General features: G+C 39.0%; 1 protein-coding gene across 1 annotated transcript; it reads left to right on the top strand.

Annotated features, from left to right (window-relative positions):
- The first annotated feature begins 2791 nt into the window (after window positions 1-2791).
- On the top strand, window positions 2792-3757 carry Vom1r23 (vomeronasal 1 receptor 23). Its single transcript, NM_001008941.2, has one exon. It carries the CDS (start codon window positions 2810-2812, stop codon window positions 3755-3757), a length of 948 nt encoding a protein of 315 aa, NP_001008941.1. The 5' UTR covers window positions 2792-2809.
- Window positions 3758-17402: the final 13645 nt, after the last annotated feature.

Genomic DNA, 17402 nt, shown 5'->3' with positions numbered 1-17402 from the left:
ATAGCATCTGGATCATTTTATGTTTCACTTTCTAAATATCAAAATATATTTGTCATTGGACTTCCATTCTATATATGATGATGACACCTTCTGAGATGAAGAAGACATAATAGATTTGTTTACAGAACACCTCGAATAATCTAGAAATACAATACACATGCATAACTCAATTGTAGACCTCAGACAGGCCACATTATTTTGTCAACTCTAAAGTTGAGATCTGGTGACCTCTAGAGAACTGAGGAAATAACAACTTATCTGAACTGTACAATATTCTCTTAAGAACTGACAGCTGGAACTTCTAATTCTACTTTGGTAATAGTCACCAGGGGAGAAGACTTCCGAACAACATTCTTGCCTGTTCAATCCTATATGCAATGGCCATTGCTACTCCAAGTAAAATAATAATTAGTCTGAGGGGAGGAGAGGTCACAGGATCATAAATACTGAGGCACAGGGTGCTTCCTTGCATATGAACACTTTGGGGCCGTCATGCTGAGAAAAGCATCCCAGGAAAAGAAAGACTGAAGAGACTGTAACAGACTACGATTTGAGAGCAGAAGGAAGAAAGGTAAAATGTGTGAGTATTTGTAAGTGATCATAGACGATATTAGGACTTTGGACTCAATCTGGATTATGGCAAGGCCACAGAAGACACACAGAAACTCCTAAAGAATGGATCATGGAGAAATTAAAACAAATTGTAGAAACACTGCTTTCCATTTCAAACTTCTCCCTTCCTTTACTGTTAGTGACTGCTGAGCTCTGTCTTATTGGAAGAGAAGTCTGGTGCTCATCAGGTCACATAATGTTTCTCTAAAAGGAAGAAGAGTTTTGTTTACAAGGAAATTTCACCTGATAAAGGAAGCTCTTTGTGTTTGGTTATCACACTTAGCTTTGTGGGAAATTTATATCTATGAGTGTTAATCTTTGAGCTCTTGTACAAATGGAGACTATAGACATTGATGGACTTGGTCATAAGCACTTCATGGAGGATTCATTAGTATGTTGTTTGTGTCGCAGATTGTAACATGGTGCAATTTGACTTCAACGAAGTTTTCCATGAAATATTTCAAAATAACTTTCACAAATAAAATCAGATTTGAAAGTTCTCAAAGCATCAAATTGACAATAATAATTTGTGCTTCATCTAATAAGCATAACATATATTCAGAACTTCTAGGCTTACAACTATTATCACCTTATGTTTGTAATAAGGAGTAAAATGTGTTTCATAAAGCAATGGAGTTTCTTGTAAATAAAGAACTCATTTGAACAAGATTTCCTCTTCCTCAGATTGAGAATGTAATTAATGGGAACAAAATTTTCGCAAGTTTGAAAATACACAAATTGATTAAGATGTAAGAAAAGTTTTCTGAGTGCATAACAATGGATATTTAAACAAAGGCATTTATAAATATAATTTCTTTCAGCCTTCAACCATTAGGCTCAAATCGTTATTCAAATGTCGGAAAACATTCTTTTTTTTTTTATTAACTTGAGTATTTCTTATTTACATTTCGAATGTTATTCCCTTTCCCGGTTTCCGGACGAACATCCCCCTAATCCCTCCCCCTCCCCTTCGTTATGGGTGTTCCCCTCCCCATCTTCCCCCCATTGCCGCCCTTCCCCCAACAATCACGTTCACTTGGGGTTCAGTCTTAGCAGGACCAAGGGCTTCCCCTTACACTGGTGCTCTTACTAGGCTAATCATTGCTACCTATGAGGTCAGAGTTCAGGGTCAGTCCATGTATAGTCTTTAGGTAGTGGCTTAGTCCCTAGAAGCTCTAGTTGCTTGACATTGTTGTTCATAAGGGGTCTCGAGCCCCGTCAAGCTCTTCCAGTTCTTTCTCTGATTCCTTCAACAGGGGTCCTATTTTCAGTTCAGTGGTTTGCTGCTGGCATTCGCCTCTGTATTTGCTGTATTCTGGCTGTGTCTCTCAGGAGAGATCTACATCTGGCTCCTGTCGGCCTGCACTTCTTTGCTTCATCCATCTTGTCTAATTGGGTGGCTGTATATGTATGGGCCACATGTGGGGCAGGCTCTGAATGGGTGTTCCTTCTGTGTCTGTTTTAATCTTTGCCTCTCTATTCCCTGCCAAGGGTATTCTTGTTCCCCTTTTAAAGAAGGAGTGAAGCATTCACATTTTGATCAGTCGGAAAACATTCTTGAAGAAACTAAAAATGTGAAGACTGACCAGAAAATTGGGTTCTTTGGAATATCCTTTTCTCTCACTCCTAAATTTTGCTCTGAGCATAAAATATTCTAAACAGAACTGCCTATTAGTATAGTATTCCCACTTCTACCAGTGTCAATGGTTGAAATTGTCACTTATCACATTGCATGTTGCAAATATACCCTTAATTTACAAAACTCAATTTTGATTTCATTAATTAGAAAACCACATTATTTGGGTAAAAATAAAGAAATTATCTGGGTTCTTAAATTAATACTGATTTGGTTGCCATCTAACCACATTTTGCATGGGTTTATGTATATTTCCCAAAGTTAAATGTATGCCATTTGATTTTTGACCAATTGTTTCAACACTCTCATTGCTGTGTTTCAGACACTAGATATTTTGTGCCTGTAGAATTAATGAGACACTTGTGTCTTTGAACATACAAATATTTGAGTAGTTTGTGCCACATTCAGTAGCTTTCATATGTACCATTGATTCCCTACAGATTGAATATGTCTTATGAACTCATTTAGGATAGAGAATGTTGTGTATCCTGTGACAAAGAACAAGTGGCCTCAGCCTTATCTTTTGAGTTAGTATCCTCAGTGAGAGGAGGAACTGACCATATGGATGCCAGTGAACTGTTTATAGGAATGATCGTCTTACCTCAGACTGTGATTGGAGTTTTGGCTAATTTCTTTCTCCTCTACCACTGTATGATTCTTTACTTAACAAGGTACAGGTTGAGGTCTATAGACTGGGTTCTGATGCACTTAACTGTAGGCAGCATCTTAACAATCCTCTCCAAAGGCATACTCCAGACAATTGCAGCTTTTGGCTTGAAAGATTTCCTCAATGATATTGGATGCAAATTGATTTTCTCCTTTCACAGAGTAGGTAGAGGTGTTTGTATTGGTAGCACATCCTTTCTCAGTGTACTCCAGGCCATCATCATCAGTCCCAGGAACTCCAGATGTTCAAAGCTTAAAGTAAAAGTACACAAGTATATTAGTTATTCTCTGTACCTGAACTGGGTGATTTATTTCATTATAAGCATTATTAATCTTTTGCATATGAGGGCAAAATATAACAATGAAAGTACAATAAACCTGAAATCTTATGTATACTGCTATTCTGTTCGTCATGACCCAACCAGTGACATCCTGTATGCAGCATTGGTGTCAGGTCCTGACATAATTTTCTTAGGACTCATGCTGTACACCAGTGGCTTCATGGTTCTAACCCTGTATAGGCACAAACAAAAGATGCAACAGATGCCTAGGATGAATGTTTCTTCCACATCCTCCCCTGCATCCAGAGCCACCAAAACAATCCTTCTCCTAGTCAGTACTTTTGTCTCCTTTTATGCAGTCTCTTCTCTATGTCAGCTCTTAGTAACTTTCTTGTATAATCCCAGCTGGATTATAGTGAATGTAACTGCAATATCTGCTTCATTTTTCCCCACTGTTTATCCCTTTTTCTTCATGAACCATGACTCTTGGGCGCTCAACTTCTGCCTGCCCTTGAAAAGGAATAGATATTTCCCCAAAGCCTCTAGCCAAGAACTGAACTGAAAGCTTCTGGTAACTTCTAACATGGTTATTAAATCTGTCTGAAAGAAATGTCAGCATATCTGTCTCCTAAGTAGCAGGATTAAAGCTGTGTGCCACCATGTCCTGGTATGTCCTGTTTTAAGTTACCACTGCCGTCAGTGTTGTTGTTGTTGTTATTGTTAATCAATCTCTGAGTCTAATTAGTGCTGACCATATGTAATATATGTGTATAGGATCACTGAATCTGAGCCTGGATAAGGGGTGTGGAGCCGAGATACTGACAAATGTAATCTCACAGTGACTCAGTGCTCTCCTGCTCAATGTGCATAAATATACGTGTGTACACATGTATGTGTGTGTACATATTGGCATCTGTGAGTCTCCCTGTATATCCTTATATAGAGGTGTGTATAGGTAGAATAGCTCTACCCATTCTCAGTCTCTCTTTCCGTTTGACTGTTCATTTTTCTTATATTCCTGATCAACACATGCCATCAAGAAACACTGATCCAAAGTTCATCATCAGTGAACATGTTCAGATTATCCTGTGGGAGGTGGCAGTTGCGTTGAGTATTTGTGGTGACACACACAATGTTACACCAAGTACTGTTAGTTCACACTTGAGTATGCAGTCTTGGTCAATTAAACATATATTTTAAAGAAATGGGAAAAAAAAGAAATGTCAGCATAGTAATGGTAATAATTGACGGTGGAGGCTTTTGCATAAAAGGATATATATCCCTGTTCTACAAATGATTGTGTACACACACAGACACACACACACACCCATAAATATATATAATGAATAAATATGTGTATATAATTATTGGAGTCATTTTTACACAAGATAGTAAAAGAATGTACCCAATTATTTTCATTATACAGCAAGCTATATATTTGCATGATCATACAACATACTTAAATTCTAAAAGCTAGTGAAAATTAGGTAAACTTTAGGTTTTGGGTAAAGATAGTTAAATTAAAACAAAACAAAACGCTAAATACCTTTGTCTTTTTTTCTGGATTTAGGGTGTTTTACCATGAAGTAAGTTCTGTGCCTGTTTAATGGAAGTCTATGTTTATATCTTATTTCTTCCTTTGCTCTGTTGCATTCAATACTGCAATACTATTTAATTTTAAAATACTATTTATTTTTAAATAGAAGATACAGTTATGGCCTGCATTTGCTGTTCCCCTTGTGCATATGTGAATTGTATGTTCTTTCCCTAATCATACCCACACTTTGAATTCAAACATATACCTTTAACATCTTTCAATGTGCTCTGAGTGTGCACAAAAGAATCTTCTACTTTAGATATAGCTCTGCATACATTTTTGAAATGGAAACCAATGAAATGTGTCTAATACCTGCTGCCTGAGTCTCCTCATGAATCAATGCACAACAGGCAGACCATATGAACACATCAAGCAGATCATCTTAAACAATTTTCACTTCCCATAGAGAACATATTTCTGTATGTATGAATTGTATTTGACTATTACAATTTTGTGCTCTATATTGTCTCTCTGTTTCTACATGCTCTGATAAAACTCACTTCTTTGAATATTAATGAATCAACATGTATAATGATTTCTTCAGTGCCAAAGAGATGGATCAGCAGTTACAAATTTGTTCTCTTATCACAAATCCTAGAGTCCAAGTACCTCCGTGCATTAGCTAACCTTTGACAGTAACTCCAAATCTAGGAATGCAATGTCCTCTTCTCAAATTCCCAGGCACTCAAACATGAATACAAAACATAAAAACAATGAGAATAAGTCTCAAGAATACTTTACTTTCTTGACCCACATACTGTGTGTATTGGAGAAGTTCTCAGTGTCTCCTCAAATGCATGGTAATGCATTGGAAACTTGGTACCATTTGGGATGATGTTATACATGAGGAAACATTTCATGTTCCAGCTCCATCTCACTACTTGTCTTTCTATGTGAGTTCTTCTGATCCATGTTCATGATGATTTTGATCACATCTGCTCTGTTGTCCTCAACCTGTGCAAATTCACCAACATACTCTTTTTTTTCAGATGTATGCTATTAATAAATTTCTTTTCATCTTTAGTTAGCCCAGCTTATGCATTTTCTTCTGGAGAAAAATATTGGTAAATCAATATGTGCATTTTTCAGTATGATAGATATGTGAATTCACATTTGGAGTTTCTAACATGTTCTTATGGTAGATAGACAAACAATTTCTATGTATAAATGAATGAGCATAGATTTTTAGTTCACAAGAATTTCTTGTGTGAGCTTCAAAGCATATAATAACTGTTTCTTCATATGATTCTTTAAATCCCCACTCAACAGATGTTTGTTTTTTTAGAAAATGTATCAATCATAAAGTTATGCTTATTATAATACTTTAGCATTGTTTTCTTACAGTTTCTTCTAAACTGTCAAGAGAAGGGGAGAATTAGGATTTTCCAGGGCAGAATTCCTTAATTGGTTTCGTGATCACTGAAATTACATACATAATAGCAACATGATATGGACTCTGATAGTTTTATTTTTATATTTATGTAAGTGTAGGTAAATGGGTGTAATAATAAATGGGTATAATTAAAATAATTGAGGCCCTTAATTTCAGAGGGACAGTGGGACGGTGGCTTATTTAGTGGATTAAAGAAAGAAGTGAGAGAAGAAATGTTATTATTACATAGTAGTTAAAATAAAAACAAACTTATTTGTAAAAAATGACAGCCCAAACCCCGTGAGAGAGGCCCAAACCCCGTGGGAGAGAGACCTCACTGCCTGGTCAGGTGGGCACTCCCGAGGCTGCAGAGCGGAAGAGACCACCAACACTGCCCACCCCTGCCCACATCCCTGGCCCAAGAGGAAACTGTATAAGGCCTCTGGGTCCTCATAGGGGAGGGCCCAGGAGCGGCAGGACCCCTGCGCCTGAGACACCGCCGAAACCTGAAGGGAACAGACAAGATAAACAGTTCTCTGCACCCAAATCCCATGGGAGGGAGAGCTAAACCTTCAGAGAGGCAGACACGCCTGGGAAACCAGAAGAGACTGCACTCTGCACACACATCTCTGACGCCAGAGGAAAACACCAAACGCAATCTGGAACCCTAGTGCACGGAAGCTCACGGAAAGGGCGGCGCACATCTTCCTAGTTACTGCTGCCGCAGAGAGCTCGTGGGCAGCACCCCTCGAGCGAACTTGAGCCTCGGGACCACAGGTAAGACCAAATTTTCTGCTGCAAGTGACCTGCCTGGTAAGCTCAAGACACAGGCCCACAGGAACAGCTGAAGACCTGTAGAGAGGAAAAACTACACGCCCGAAAGCAGAACACTCTGTCCCCATAACTGGCTGAAAGAAAACAGGAAAACAGGTCTACAGCACTCCTGACACACAGGCTTATAGGACAGTCTAGCCACTGTCAGAAATAGAAGAACAAAGTAACACTAGAGATAATCTGATGGCGAGAGGCAAGCGCAGGAACCCAAGCAACAGAAAACAAGACTACATGGCATCATCGGAGCCCAATGCTCCCACCAAAATAAACATGGAATATCCAAACACACCAGAAAAGCAAGATCTACTTTCAAAATCATATTTGATCATGATGCTGGAGGACTTCAAGAAAGACATGAAGAACTCCCTTAGAGAAATGCAGGAAAACATAAATAAACAAGTAGAAGCCTACAGAGAGGAATCACAAAAATCCGTGAAAGAATTCGAGGAAAACACAATCAAGCAGTTGAAGGAATTAAAAATGGAAATAGAAGCAATCAAGAAAGAACACATGGAAACAACCCTGAATGTAGAAAACCAAAGGAAGAGACAAGGAGCTGTAGATACAAGCATCACCAACAGAATACAAGAGATAGAAGAGAGAATCTCAGGAGCAGAAGATTCCATAGAAATCATTGACTCGACTGTCAAAGATAATGTAAAGCAGAGAAAACTACTGGTCCAAAACATACAGGAAATCCAGGTCTCAATGAGAAGATCAAACCTAAGGATAATAGGTATAGAAGAGAGTGAAGACTCCCAGATCAAAGGACCAGGAAATATCTTCAACAAAATCATAGAAGAAAACTTCCCTAACCTAAAAAAAGAGATACCCATAGGCATACAAGAAGCCTACAGAACTCCAAATAGATTGGACCAGAAAAGAAACACCTCCCGTCACATAATAGTCAAAACACGAAATGCACAAAATAAAGAAAGAATATTAAAAGCAGTAAGGGAAAAAGGTCAAGTAACATATAAAGGCAGACCTATCAGAATCACACCAGACTTTTCGCCAGAAACTATGAAAGCCAGAAGATCCTAGACTGATGTCATACAGACCGTAAGAGAACACAAATGCCAGCCCAGGTTACTGTATCCTGCAAAACTCTCAATTAACATAGATGGAGAAACCAAGATATTGCATAACAAAACCAAATTTACACAATATCTTTCTACAAATCCAGCACTACAAAGGATAATAAATGGTAAAGCCCAACATAAGGAGGCAAGCTATACCCTAGAAGAAGCAAGAAACTAATCGTCTTGGCAACAAAACAAAGAGAAGAAAAGCACACAAACATAACCTCACATCCAAATATGAATATAACAGGAAGCAATAATCACTATTCCTTAATATCTCTCAACATCAATGGCCTCAACTCCCCAATAAAAAGACATAGATTAACAAACTGGATACACAACGAGGACCCTGCATTCTGCTGCCTACAGGAAACACACCTCAGAGACAAAGACAGACGCTACCTCAGAGTGAAAGGCTGGAAAACAACTTTCCAAGCAAATGGTCAGAAGAAGCAAGCTGGAGTAGCCATTCTAATATCAAATAAAATCAATTTTCAACTAAAAGTCATCAAAAAAGATAAGGAAGGACACTTCATATTCATCAAAGGAAAAATCCACCAAGATGAACTCTCAATCCTAAATATCTATGCCCCAAATACAAGGGCACCTACATACGTAAAAGAAACCTTACTAAAGCTCAAAACACACATTGCACTTCACACAATAATAGTGGGAGATTTCAAGACCCCACTCTCTTCAATGGACAGATCATGGAAACAGAAATTAAACAGAGACGTAGACAGACTAAGAGAAGTCATGAGCCAAATGGACTTAACGGATTTTTATAGAACATTCTATCCTAAAGCAAAAGGATATACCTTCTTCTCAGCTCCTCATGGTACTTTCTCCAAAATTGACCACATAGTTGGTCAAAAAACAGGCCTCAACAGGTACAGAAAGATAGAAATAATCCCATGCGTGCTATCAGACCACCACGGCCTAAAACTGGTCTTCAATAACAATAAGGGAAGAATGCCCACATATACGTGGAAATTGAAGAATGCTCTACTCAATGATAACCTAGTCAAGGAAGAAATAAAGAAAGAAATTAAAAACTTTTTAGAATTTAATGAAAATGAAGGTACAACATACCCAAACTTATGGGATACAATGAAAGCTGTGCTAAGAGGAAAACTCATAGCTCTGTGTGCCTGCAGAAAGAAATAGGAAAGAGCATATGTCAGCAGCTTGACAGCACACCTAAAAGCTCTCGAACAAAAAGAAGCAAATACACCCAGGAGGAGTAGAAGGCAGGAAATAATCAAACTCAGAGCTGAAATCAACCAAGTAGAAACAAAAAGGACCATAGAAAGAATCAACAGAACCAAAAGTTGGTTCTTTGAGAAAACCAACAAGATAGATAAACCCTTAGCCAGACTAACGAGAGGACCCAGAGAGTATGACCAAATTAACAAAATCAGAAATGAAAAGGGAGACATAACAACAGATTCAGAGGAAATTCAAAAAATCATCAGATCTTACTATAAAAGCCTATATTCAACAAAACTTGAAAATCTGCAGGAAATGGACAATTTCCTAGACAGATACCAGGTACCAAAGTTAAATCAGGAACAGATAAACCAGTTAAACAACCCCATAACTCCTAAGGAAATAGAAGCAGTCATTAAAGGCCTCCCAACCAAAAAGAGCCCAGGTCCAGACGGGTTTAGTGCAGAATTCTATCAGATCTTCATAGAAGACCTCATACCAATATTATCCAAACTATTCCACAAAATTGAAACAGATGGAGCACTACCGAATTCCTTCTATGAAGCCACAATTACTCTTATACCTAAAACACACAAAGACCCAACAAAGAAAAAGAACTTCAGACCAATTTCCCTTATGAATATCGACGCAAAAATACTCAATAAAATTCTGGCAAACCGAATCCAAGAGCACATCAAAACAATCATCCACCATGATCAAGTAGGCTTCATCCCAGGCATGCAGGGATGGTTTAATATACGGAAAACCATCAACGTGATCCATTATATAAACAAACTGAAAGAACAAAACCACATGATCATTTCATTAGATGCTGAGAAAGCATTTGAGAAAAATTCAACACCCCTTCATGATAAAAGTCCTGGAAAGAACAGGAATTCAAGGCCCATACATAAACACAGTAAAAGCTATATGCAGCAAACCAGTTGCTAACATTAAACTAAATGGAGAGAAACTTGAAGCAATCCCACTAAAATCAGGGACTAGACAAGGCTGCCCACTCTCTCCCTACTTATTCAATATAGTTCTTGAAGTTCTAGCCAGAGCAATCAGACAACAAAAGGACGTCAAGGGGATAAAGATCGGAAAAGAAGAGGTCAAAATATCACTATTTGCAGATGACATGATAGTATATTTAAGTGATCCCAAAAGTTCCACTTGAGAACTACTAAAGCTGATAAACAACTTCAGCAAAGTGGCTGGGTATAAAATTAACTCAAATAAATCAGTTGTCTTCCTCTACACAAAAGAGAAACAAGCCGAGAAAGAAATTAGGGAAACGACACCCTTCATAATAGACCCAAATAATATAAAGTACCTCGGTGTGACTTTAACCAAGCAAGTAAAAGATCTGTACAATAAGAACTTCAAGACACTGAAGAAAGAAATTGAAGAAGACCTCAGAAGATGGAAAGATCTCCCATACTCATGGATTGGCAGGATTAATATAGTAAAAATGGCCATTTTACCAAAAGCAATCTACAGATTCAATGCAATCCATATCAAAATACCAATCCAATTCTTCAAAGAGTTAGACAGAACAATTTGCAAATTCATCTGGAATAACAAAAAACCCAGGACAGCTAAAACTATCCTCAACAATAAAAGGACTTCAGGGGGAATCACTATCCCTGAACTCAAGCAGTATTACAGAGCAATAGTGATAAAAACTGCATGGTATTGGTACAGAGACAGACAGATAGACCAATGGAATAGAATTGAAGACCCAGAAATGAACCCACACACATATGGTCACTTGATTTTTGACAAAGGAGCCAAAACCATCCAATGGAAAGAAGATAGCATTTTCAGCAAATGGTGCTGGTTCAACTGGAGGTCAACATGTAGAAAAATGCAGATCGATCCATGCTTATCACCCTGTACAAAGCTTAAGTCCAAGTGGATCAAGGACCTCCACATCAAACCAGAAACACTCAAACTAATAGAAGAAAAACTAGGGAAGCATCTGGAACACATGGGCACTGGAAAAAATTTCCTGAACAAAACACCAATGGCTTATGCTCTAAGATCAAGAATCGACAAATGGGATCTCCTAAAACTGCAAACCTTCTGTAAGGCAAAAGACACTGTAGTTAGGACAAAACGACAACTAACAGATTGGAAAAAGATCTTCACCAATCCTACAACAGATAGAGGCCTTATATCCAAAATATACAAATACCTCAAGAAGTTAGACCGCAGGGAGACAAATAACCCTATTAAAAATGGCGTTCAGAGCTAAATAAAGAATTCACAGCTGAGGAATGCCGAATGGCTGAGAAACACCTAAAGAAATGTTCAACATCTTTAGTCATAAGGGAAATGCAAATCAAAACAACCCTGAGATTTCACTTCACACCAGTCAGAATGGCTAAGATCAAAAACTCAGGTGACAGCAAATGCTGGAGAGGATGCGGAGAAAGAGGAACACTCCTCCATTGTTGGTGTGATTGCAGACAGGTAAAACCATTCTGGAAATCAGTCTGGAGGTACCGCAGAAAATTGGACATTGAAGTGCCTGAGGATCCAGCTATACCTCTCTTGGGCATATACCCAAAAGATGCCTCAACATATAAAAAAGACACGTGATCCCGGCCCGCAGCAGCTCTCTGCTCCCAGACCCAGTGAGAGAGAGACCCAACCGCCTGGTCAGGTGGGCACTCCTGAGGCTGCAGAGCGGAAGAGACCACCAACACTGCTCACCCCTGCCCACATCCCTGGCCCAAGAGGAAACTGAAAAGAAACAGACCGGATAAACAGTTCTCTGCACCCAAATCCCGTGGGAGGGAGAGCTAAACCTTCAGAGAGGCAGACAAGCCTGGGAAACCAGAAGAGACTGCTCCCTGCACACACATCTCGGACGCCAGAGGAAAAAGCCAAAGACCATCTGGAACCCTGGTGCACTGAAGCTCCTGGAAGGGGCGGCACAGGTCTTCCTGATTGCTGCCGCTGCAGAGAGCCCGTGGGCAGCACCCCACGAGCGAACTTGAGCCTCAGGAACACAGGTAAGACCAAATTTTCTGCTGCAAGAAAGCTGCCTGGTGAACTCAAGACACAGGCCCACAGGAACAGCTGAAGACCTGTGGAGAGGAAAAACTACACGCCTGAAAGCAGAACACTCTGTCCCCATAACTGACTGAAAGAGAGGAAAACAGGTCTACAGCACTCCTGACACACAGGCTTATAGGACAGTCTAGCCATTGTCAGAAATAGCAGAACAAAGTAACACTAGAGATAATCCGATGGCGAGAGGCAAGCGCAGGAACACAAGCAACAGAAACCAAGACTACATGGCATCATCGGAGCCCAATTCTCCCAACAAAGCAAACACGGAATATCCAAACACACCAGAAAAGCAAGATCTAGTTTCAAAATCATATTTGATCATGATGCTGGAGGACTTCAAGACAGACATGAAGAACTCCCTTAGAGAACAAGTAGAAGCCTACAGAGAGGAATCGCAAAAATGCCTGAAAGAATCGCAAAAATCCCTGAAAGAATTCCAGGAAAACATAAATAAACAAGTAGAAGCCCATAGAGAGGAGACACAAAAATCCCTGAAAGAATTCCAGGAAAACACAATCAAACAGTTGAAGGAATTAAAAATGGAAATAGAAGCAATCAAGAAAGAACACATGGAAACAACCCTGGATATAGAAAACCAAAAGAAGAGACAAGGAGCTGTAGATACAAGCTTCACCAACAGAATACAAGAGATGGAAGAGAGAATCTCAGGAGCAGAAGATTCCATAGAAATCATTGACTCAACTGTCAAAGATAATGTAAAGCGGAAAAAGCTACTGGTCCAAAACATACAGGAAATCCAGGACTCAATGAGAAGATCAAACCTAAGGATAATAGGTATAGAAGAGAGTGAAGACTCCCAGATCAAAGGACCAGTAAATATCTTCAACAAAATCATAGAAGAAAACTTCCCTAACCTAAAAAAAGAGATACCCATAGACATACAAGAAGCCTACAGAACTCCAAATAGATTGGACCAGAAAAGAAACACCTCCCGTCACATAATTGTCAAAACACCAAACGCACAAAATAAAGAAAGAATATTAAAAGCAGTAAGGGAAAAAGGTCAAGTAACATATAAAGGGAGACCTATCAGAATCACACCAGACTTCTCGCCAGAAACTATGAAGGCCAGAAGATCCTGGACTGATGTCATACAGACCCAAAGAGAACACAAATGCCAGCCCAGGTTACTGTATCCAGCAAAACTCTCAATTAACATTGATGGAGAAACCAAGATATTCCATGTCTCAGGCAGGGGTCCTGCCACTCCTGGGCCCTCCCACACGGGAGCCCAGAATGCCTCATACAGTTTCCTCTTGGGCCAGGGATGTGGGCAGGGGTGAGCAGTGTTGGTGGTCACTTCCGCTCTGCAGCCTAAGGAGTGCCCACCTGACCAGGTGGTTGGGTCTCTCTCTCGTCACCTGAGTTTTTGATCTTAGCCATTCTCACTGGTGTGAGGTGAAATCTCAGGGTTATTTTGATTTGCATTTCCCTTATGACTAAAGATGTTGAACATTTCTTTAGGTGTTTCTCAGCCATTTGGCATTCCTCAGCTGTGAATTGTTTGTTTAGCTCTGAACCCCATTTTTTAATAGGGTTATTTGTCTCCCTGCGGTCTAACTTCTTGAGTTCTTTGTATATTTTGGATATAAGGCCTCTATCTGTTGTAGGATTGGTAAAGATCTTTTCCCAATCTGTTGGTTTCCATTTTGTCCTAACCACAGTGTCCTTTGCCTTACAGAAGCTTTGCAGTTTTATGAGATCCCATTTGTCGATTCTTGATCTTAGAGCATAAGCCATTGGTGTTTTGTTCAGGAAATTTTTTCCAGTGCCCATGTGTTCCAGATGCTTCCCTAGTTTTTCTTCTATTAGTTTGAGTGTATCTGGTTTGATGTGGAGGTCCTTGATACACTTGGACTTAAGCTTTGTACAGGGTGATATGCATGGATCGATCTGCATTCTTCTACATGTTGACCTCCAGTTGAACCAGCACCATTTGCTGAAAATGCTATCTCTTTTCCATTGGATGGTTTTGGCTCCATTGTCAAAAATCAAGTGCCCATAGGTGTGTGGGTTCATTTCTGGGCCTTCAGTTCTGTTCCATTGGTCTATCTGTCTGTCTCTGTACCAATACCATGCAGTTTTTATCAGTATTGCTCTGTAAAACTGCTTGAGTTCAGGGATAGTGATTCCCCCTGAAGTCCTTTTATTGTTGAGGATAGTTTTAGCTATCCTGGGTTTTTTGTTATTTCAGATGAATTTGCAAATTGTTCTGTCTAACTGTTTGAAGAATTGGATTGGTATTTTGATGGGGATTGCATTGAATCTGTAGATTGCTTTTGGTAAAATGGCCATTTTTACTATATTAATCCTGCCAATCCATTAGCATGGGAGATCTTTACATCTTCTGAGGTCTTCTTCAATTTCTTTCTTCAGAGTCTTGAAGTTCTTATTGTACAAATCTTTTATTTGCTTGGTTAAAGTAACACCGAGGTACTTTATAATATTTGGGTCTATTATGAAGGGTGTCATTTCCCTAATTTCTTTCTCGGCTTGTTTCTCTTTTGTGTAGAGGAAGGCTACTGATTTATTTGAGTTAATTTTATACCCAGCCACTTTGCTGAAGTTGTTTATCAGCTTTAGAAATTCTCTGGTGGAACTTTTGGGATCACATAAATATACTAGCATATCATCTGCAAATAGTGATATTTTGACTTCTTCTTTTCCGATCTGTATCCCCTTGACCTCCTTTTGTTGTCTGATTGCTCTGGCAAGAACTTCAAGAAATATATTGAATAAGTAGGGAGAGAGTGGGCAGCCTTGTCTATTACCTGATTTTAGTGGGATTGCTTCAAGTTTCTCTCCATTTAGTTTAATGTTAGCAATTGGTTTGCTGTAGATGGCTTTTACTATGTTTAGGTATGGTTCTTGAATTCCTATTCTTTCCAGGACTTTTATCATGAAGGGGTGTTGAATTTTGTCAAATGCTTTCTCAGCATCTAATGAAATGATCATGTGGTTTTGATCTTTCAGTTTGTTTATATAATGGATCATGTTGATGGTTTTTCGTATATTAAACCTCCCTGCATGCCTGGGATAAAGCCTACTTGATCATGGTGGATGATTGTTTTGATGTGCTCTTGGATTCGGTTTGCCAGAATTTTATTGAGCATTTTTGCGTCGATATTCATAACGGAAATTGGTCTGAAGTTCTCTTTCTTTGTTGTGTCTTTGTGTGGTTTAGGTATAAGAGTAATTGTGGCTTCATAGATGGTATTCGGTAGTTCTCCATCAGTTTCAGTTTTGTGGAATAGTTTGGATAGTATTGGTATGAGGTCTTCTATGAAGGTTTGATAGAATTCTGCACTAAACCAGTCTGGACCTGGGCTCTTTTTGGTTGGGAGGCCTTTAATGACTGCTTCTATTTCCTTAGGAGTTATGGGGTTGTTTAACTGGTTTACCTGTTCCTGATTTAACTTCGGTACCTGGTATCTGTCTAGGAAATTGTCCATTTCCTGCAGATTTTCAAGTTTTGTTGAATATAGGCTTTTATAGTAAGATCTGATGATTTTTTGAATTTCCTCTGAATCTGTAGTTATGTCTCCCTTTTCATTTCTGATTTTGTTAATTTGGACGCACTCTCTGTGTCTTCTCGTTAGTCTGGCTAAGGGTTTATCTATCGTGTTGATTTTCTCAAAGAACCAACTTTTGGTTCTGTTGATTCTTTCTATGGTCCTTTTTGTTTCTACATGGTTGATTTCAGCTCTGAGTTTGATTATTTCCTGCCTTCTACTCCTCCTGGGTGTATTTGCTTATTTTTGTTCTAGAGCTTTTAGGTGTGCTGTCAAGCTGCTGACATAATGCTCTTTTCTATTTCTTTCTGCAGGCACTCAGAGCTATGAGTTTTCCTCTTAGCACAGCTTTCATTGTGTCCCATAAGTTTGGGTATGTTGTACCTTCATTTTCATTAAATTCTAAAAAGTTTTTAATTTCTTTCTTTATTTCTTCGTTGACCAGGTTATCATTGAGTAGAGCAGTGTTCAATTTCCAAGTATATGTGGGCATTCTTCCCTTATTGTTATTGAAGACCAGTTTTAGGCCGTGGTGGTCCGATAGCACGCATGGGATTTTTTCTATCTTTCTGTACCTGTTGAGGCCCGTTTTTTTGACCAATTATATGGTCAATTTTGGAGAAAGTACCATGAGGAGCTGAGAAGAAGGTATATCCTTTTGCTTTAGGATAGAATGTTCTATAAAGATCCGTTAAGTCCATTTGGCTCATGACTTCTCTTAGTCTGTCGACATCACTGTTTAATTTCTGTTTCCATGATCTGTCCATTGATGAGAGTGGGGTGTTGAAATCTCCCACTATTATTGTGTGAGGTGCAATGTGTGTTTTGAGGTTTAGTAAGGTTTCTTTTACGTATGTAGGTGCCCTTGTATTTGGGGCATAGATATTTAGGATTGAGAGTTCATCTTGGTGGATTTTTCCTTTGATGAATATGAAGTGTCCTTCCTTATCTTTTTTGATGACTTTTAGTTGAACATTGGTTTTGTTTGATATTAGAATGGCTACTCCAGCTTGCTTCTTCTGACCATTTGCTTGGAAAGTTGTTTTCCAGCCTTTCACTCTGAGGTAGTGTCTGTCTTTGTCTCTGAGGTGTGTTTCCTGTAGGCAGCAGAATGCAGGGTCCTCGTTGCGTATGCAGTTTGTTAATCTATGTCTTTTTATTGGGGAGTTGAGGCCATTGATGTTGAGAGATATTAAGGAATAGTGATTATTGCTTCCCTTTATATTCATATTTGGATGTGAAGTTATGTTTGTGTGCTTTCATTCTCTTTGTTTTGTTGCCAAGACGATTAGTTTATTGCTTCTTCTAGGGTATAGCTTGCCTCCTTATGTTGGGCTATACCATTTATTATCCTTTGTAGTGCTGGACTTGTAGAAAGATATTGTGTAAATTTGGTTTTGTCATGGAATATCTTGGTTTCTCCATCAATGTTAATTGAGAGTTTTGCAGGATACAGTAACCTGGGCTGGCATTTGTGTTCCCTTAGGGTCTGTATG

This window comes from Rattus norvegicus, chromosome 1 (assembly GCF_036323735.1).
Source record: "Rattus norvegicus strain BN/NHsdMcwi chromosome 1, GRCr8, whole genome shotgun sequence".
Lineage (NCBI taxonomy): Eukaryota > Metazoa > Chordata > Mammalia > Rodentia > Muridae > Rattus > Rattus norvegicus.
The sequence above is the reverse complement of the archived record's forward strand: the minus strand, read 5'-3'. Positions and strand labels throughout refer to the sequence as shown.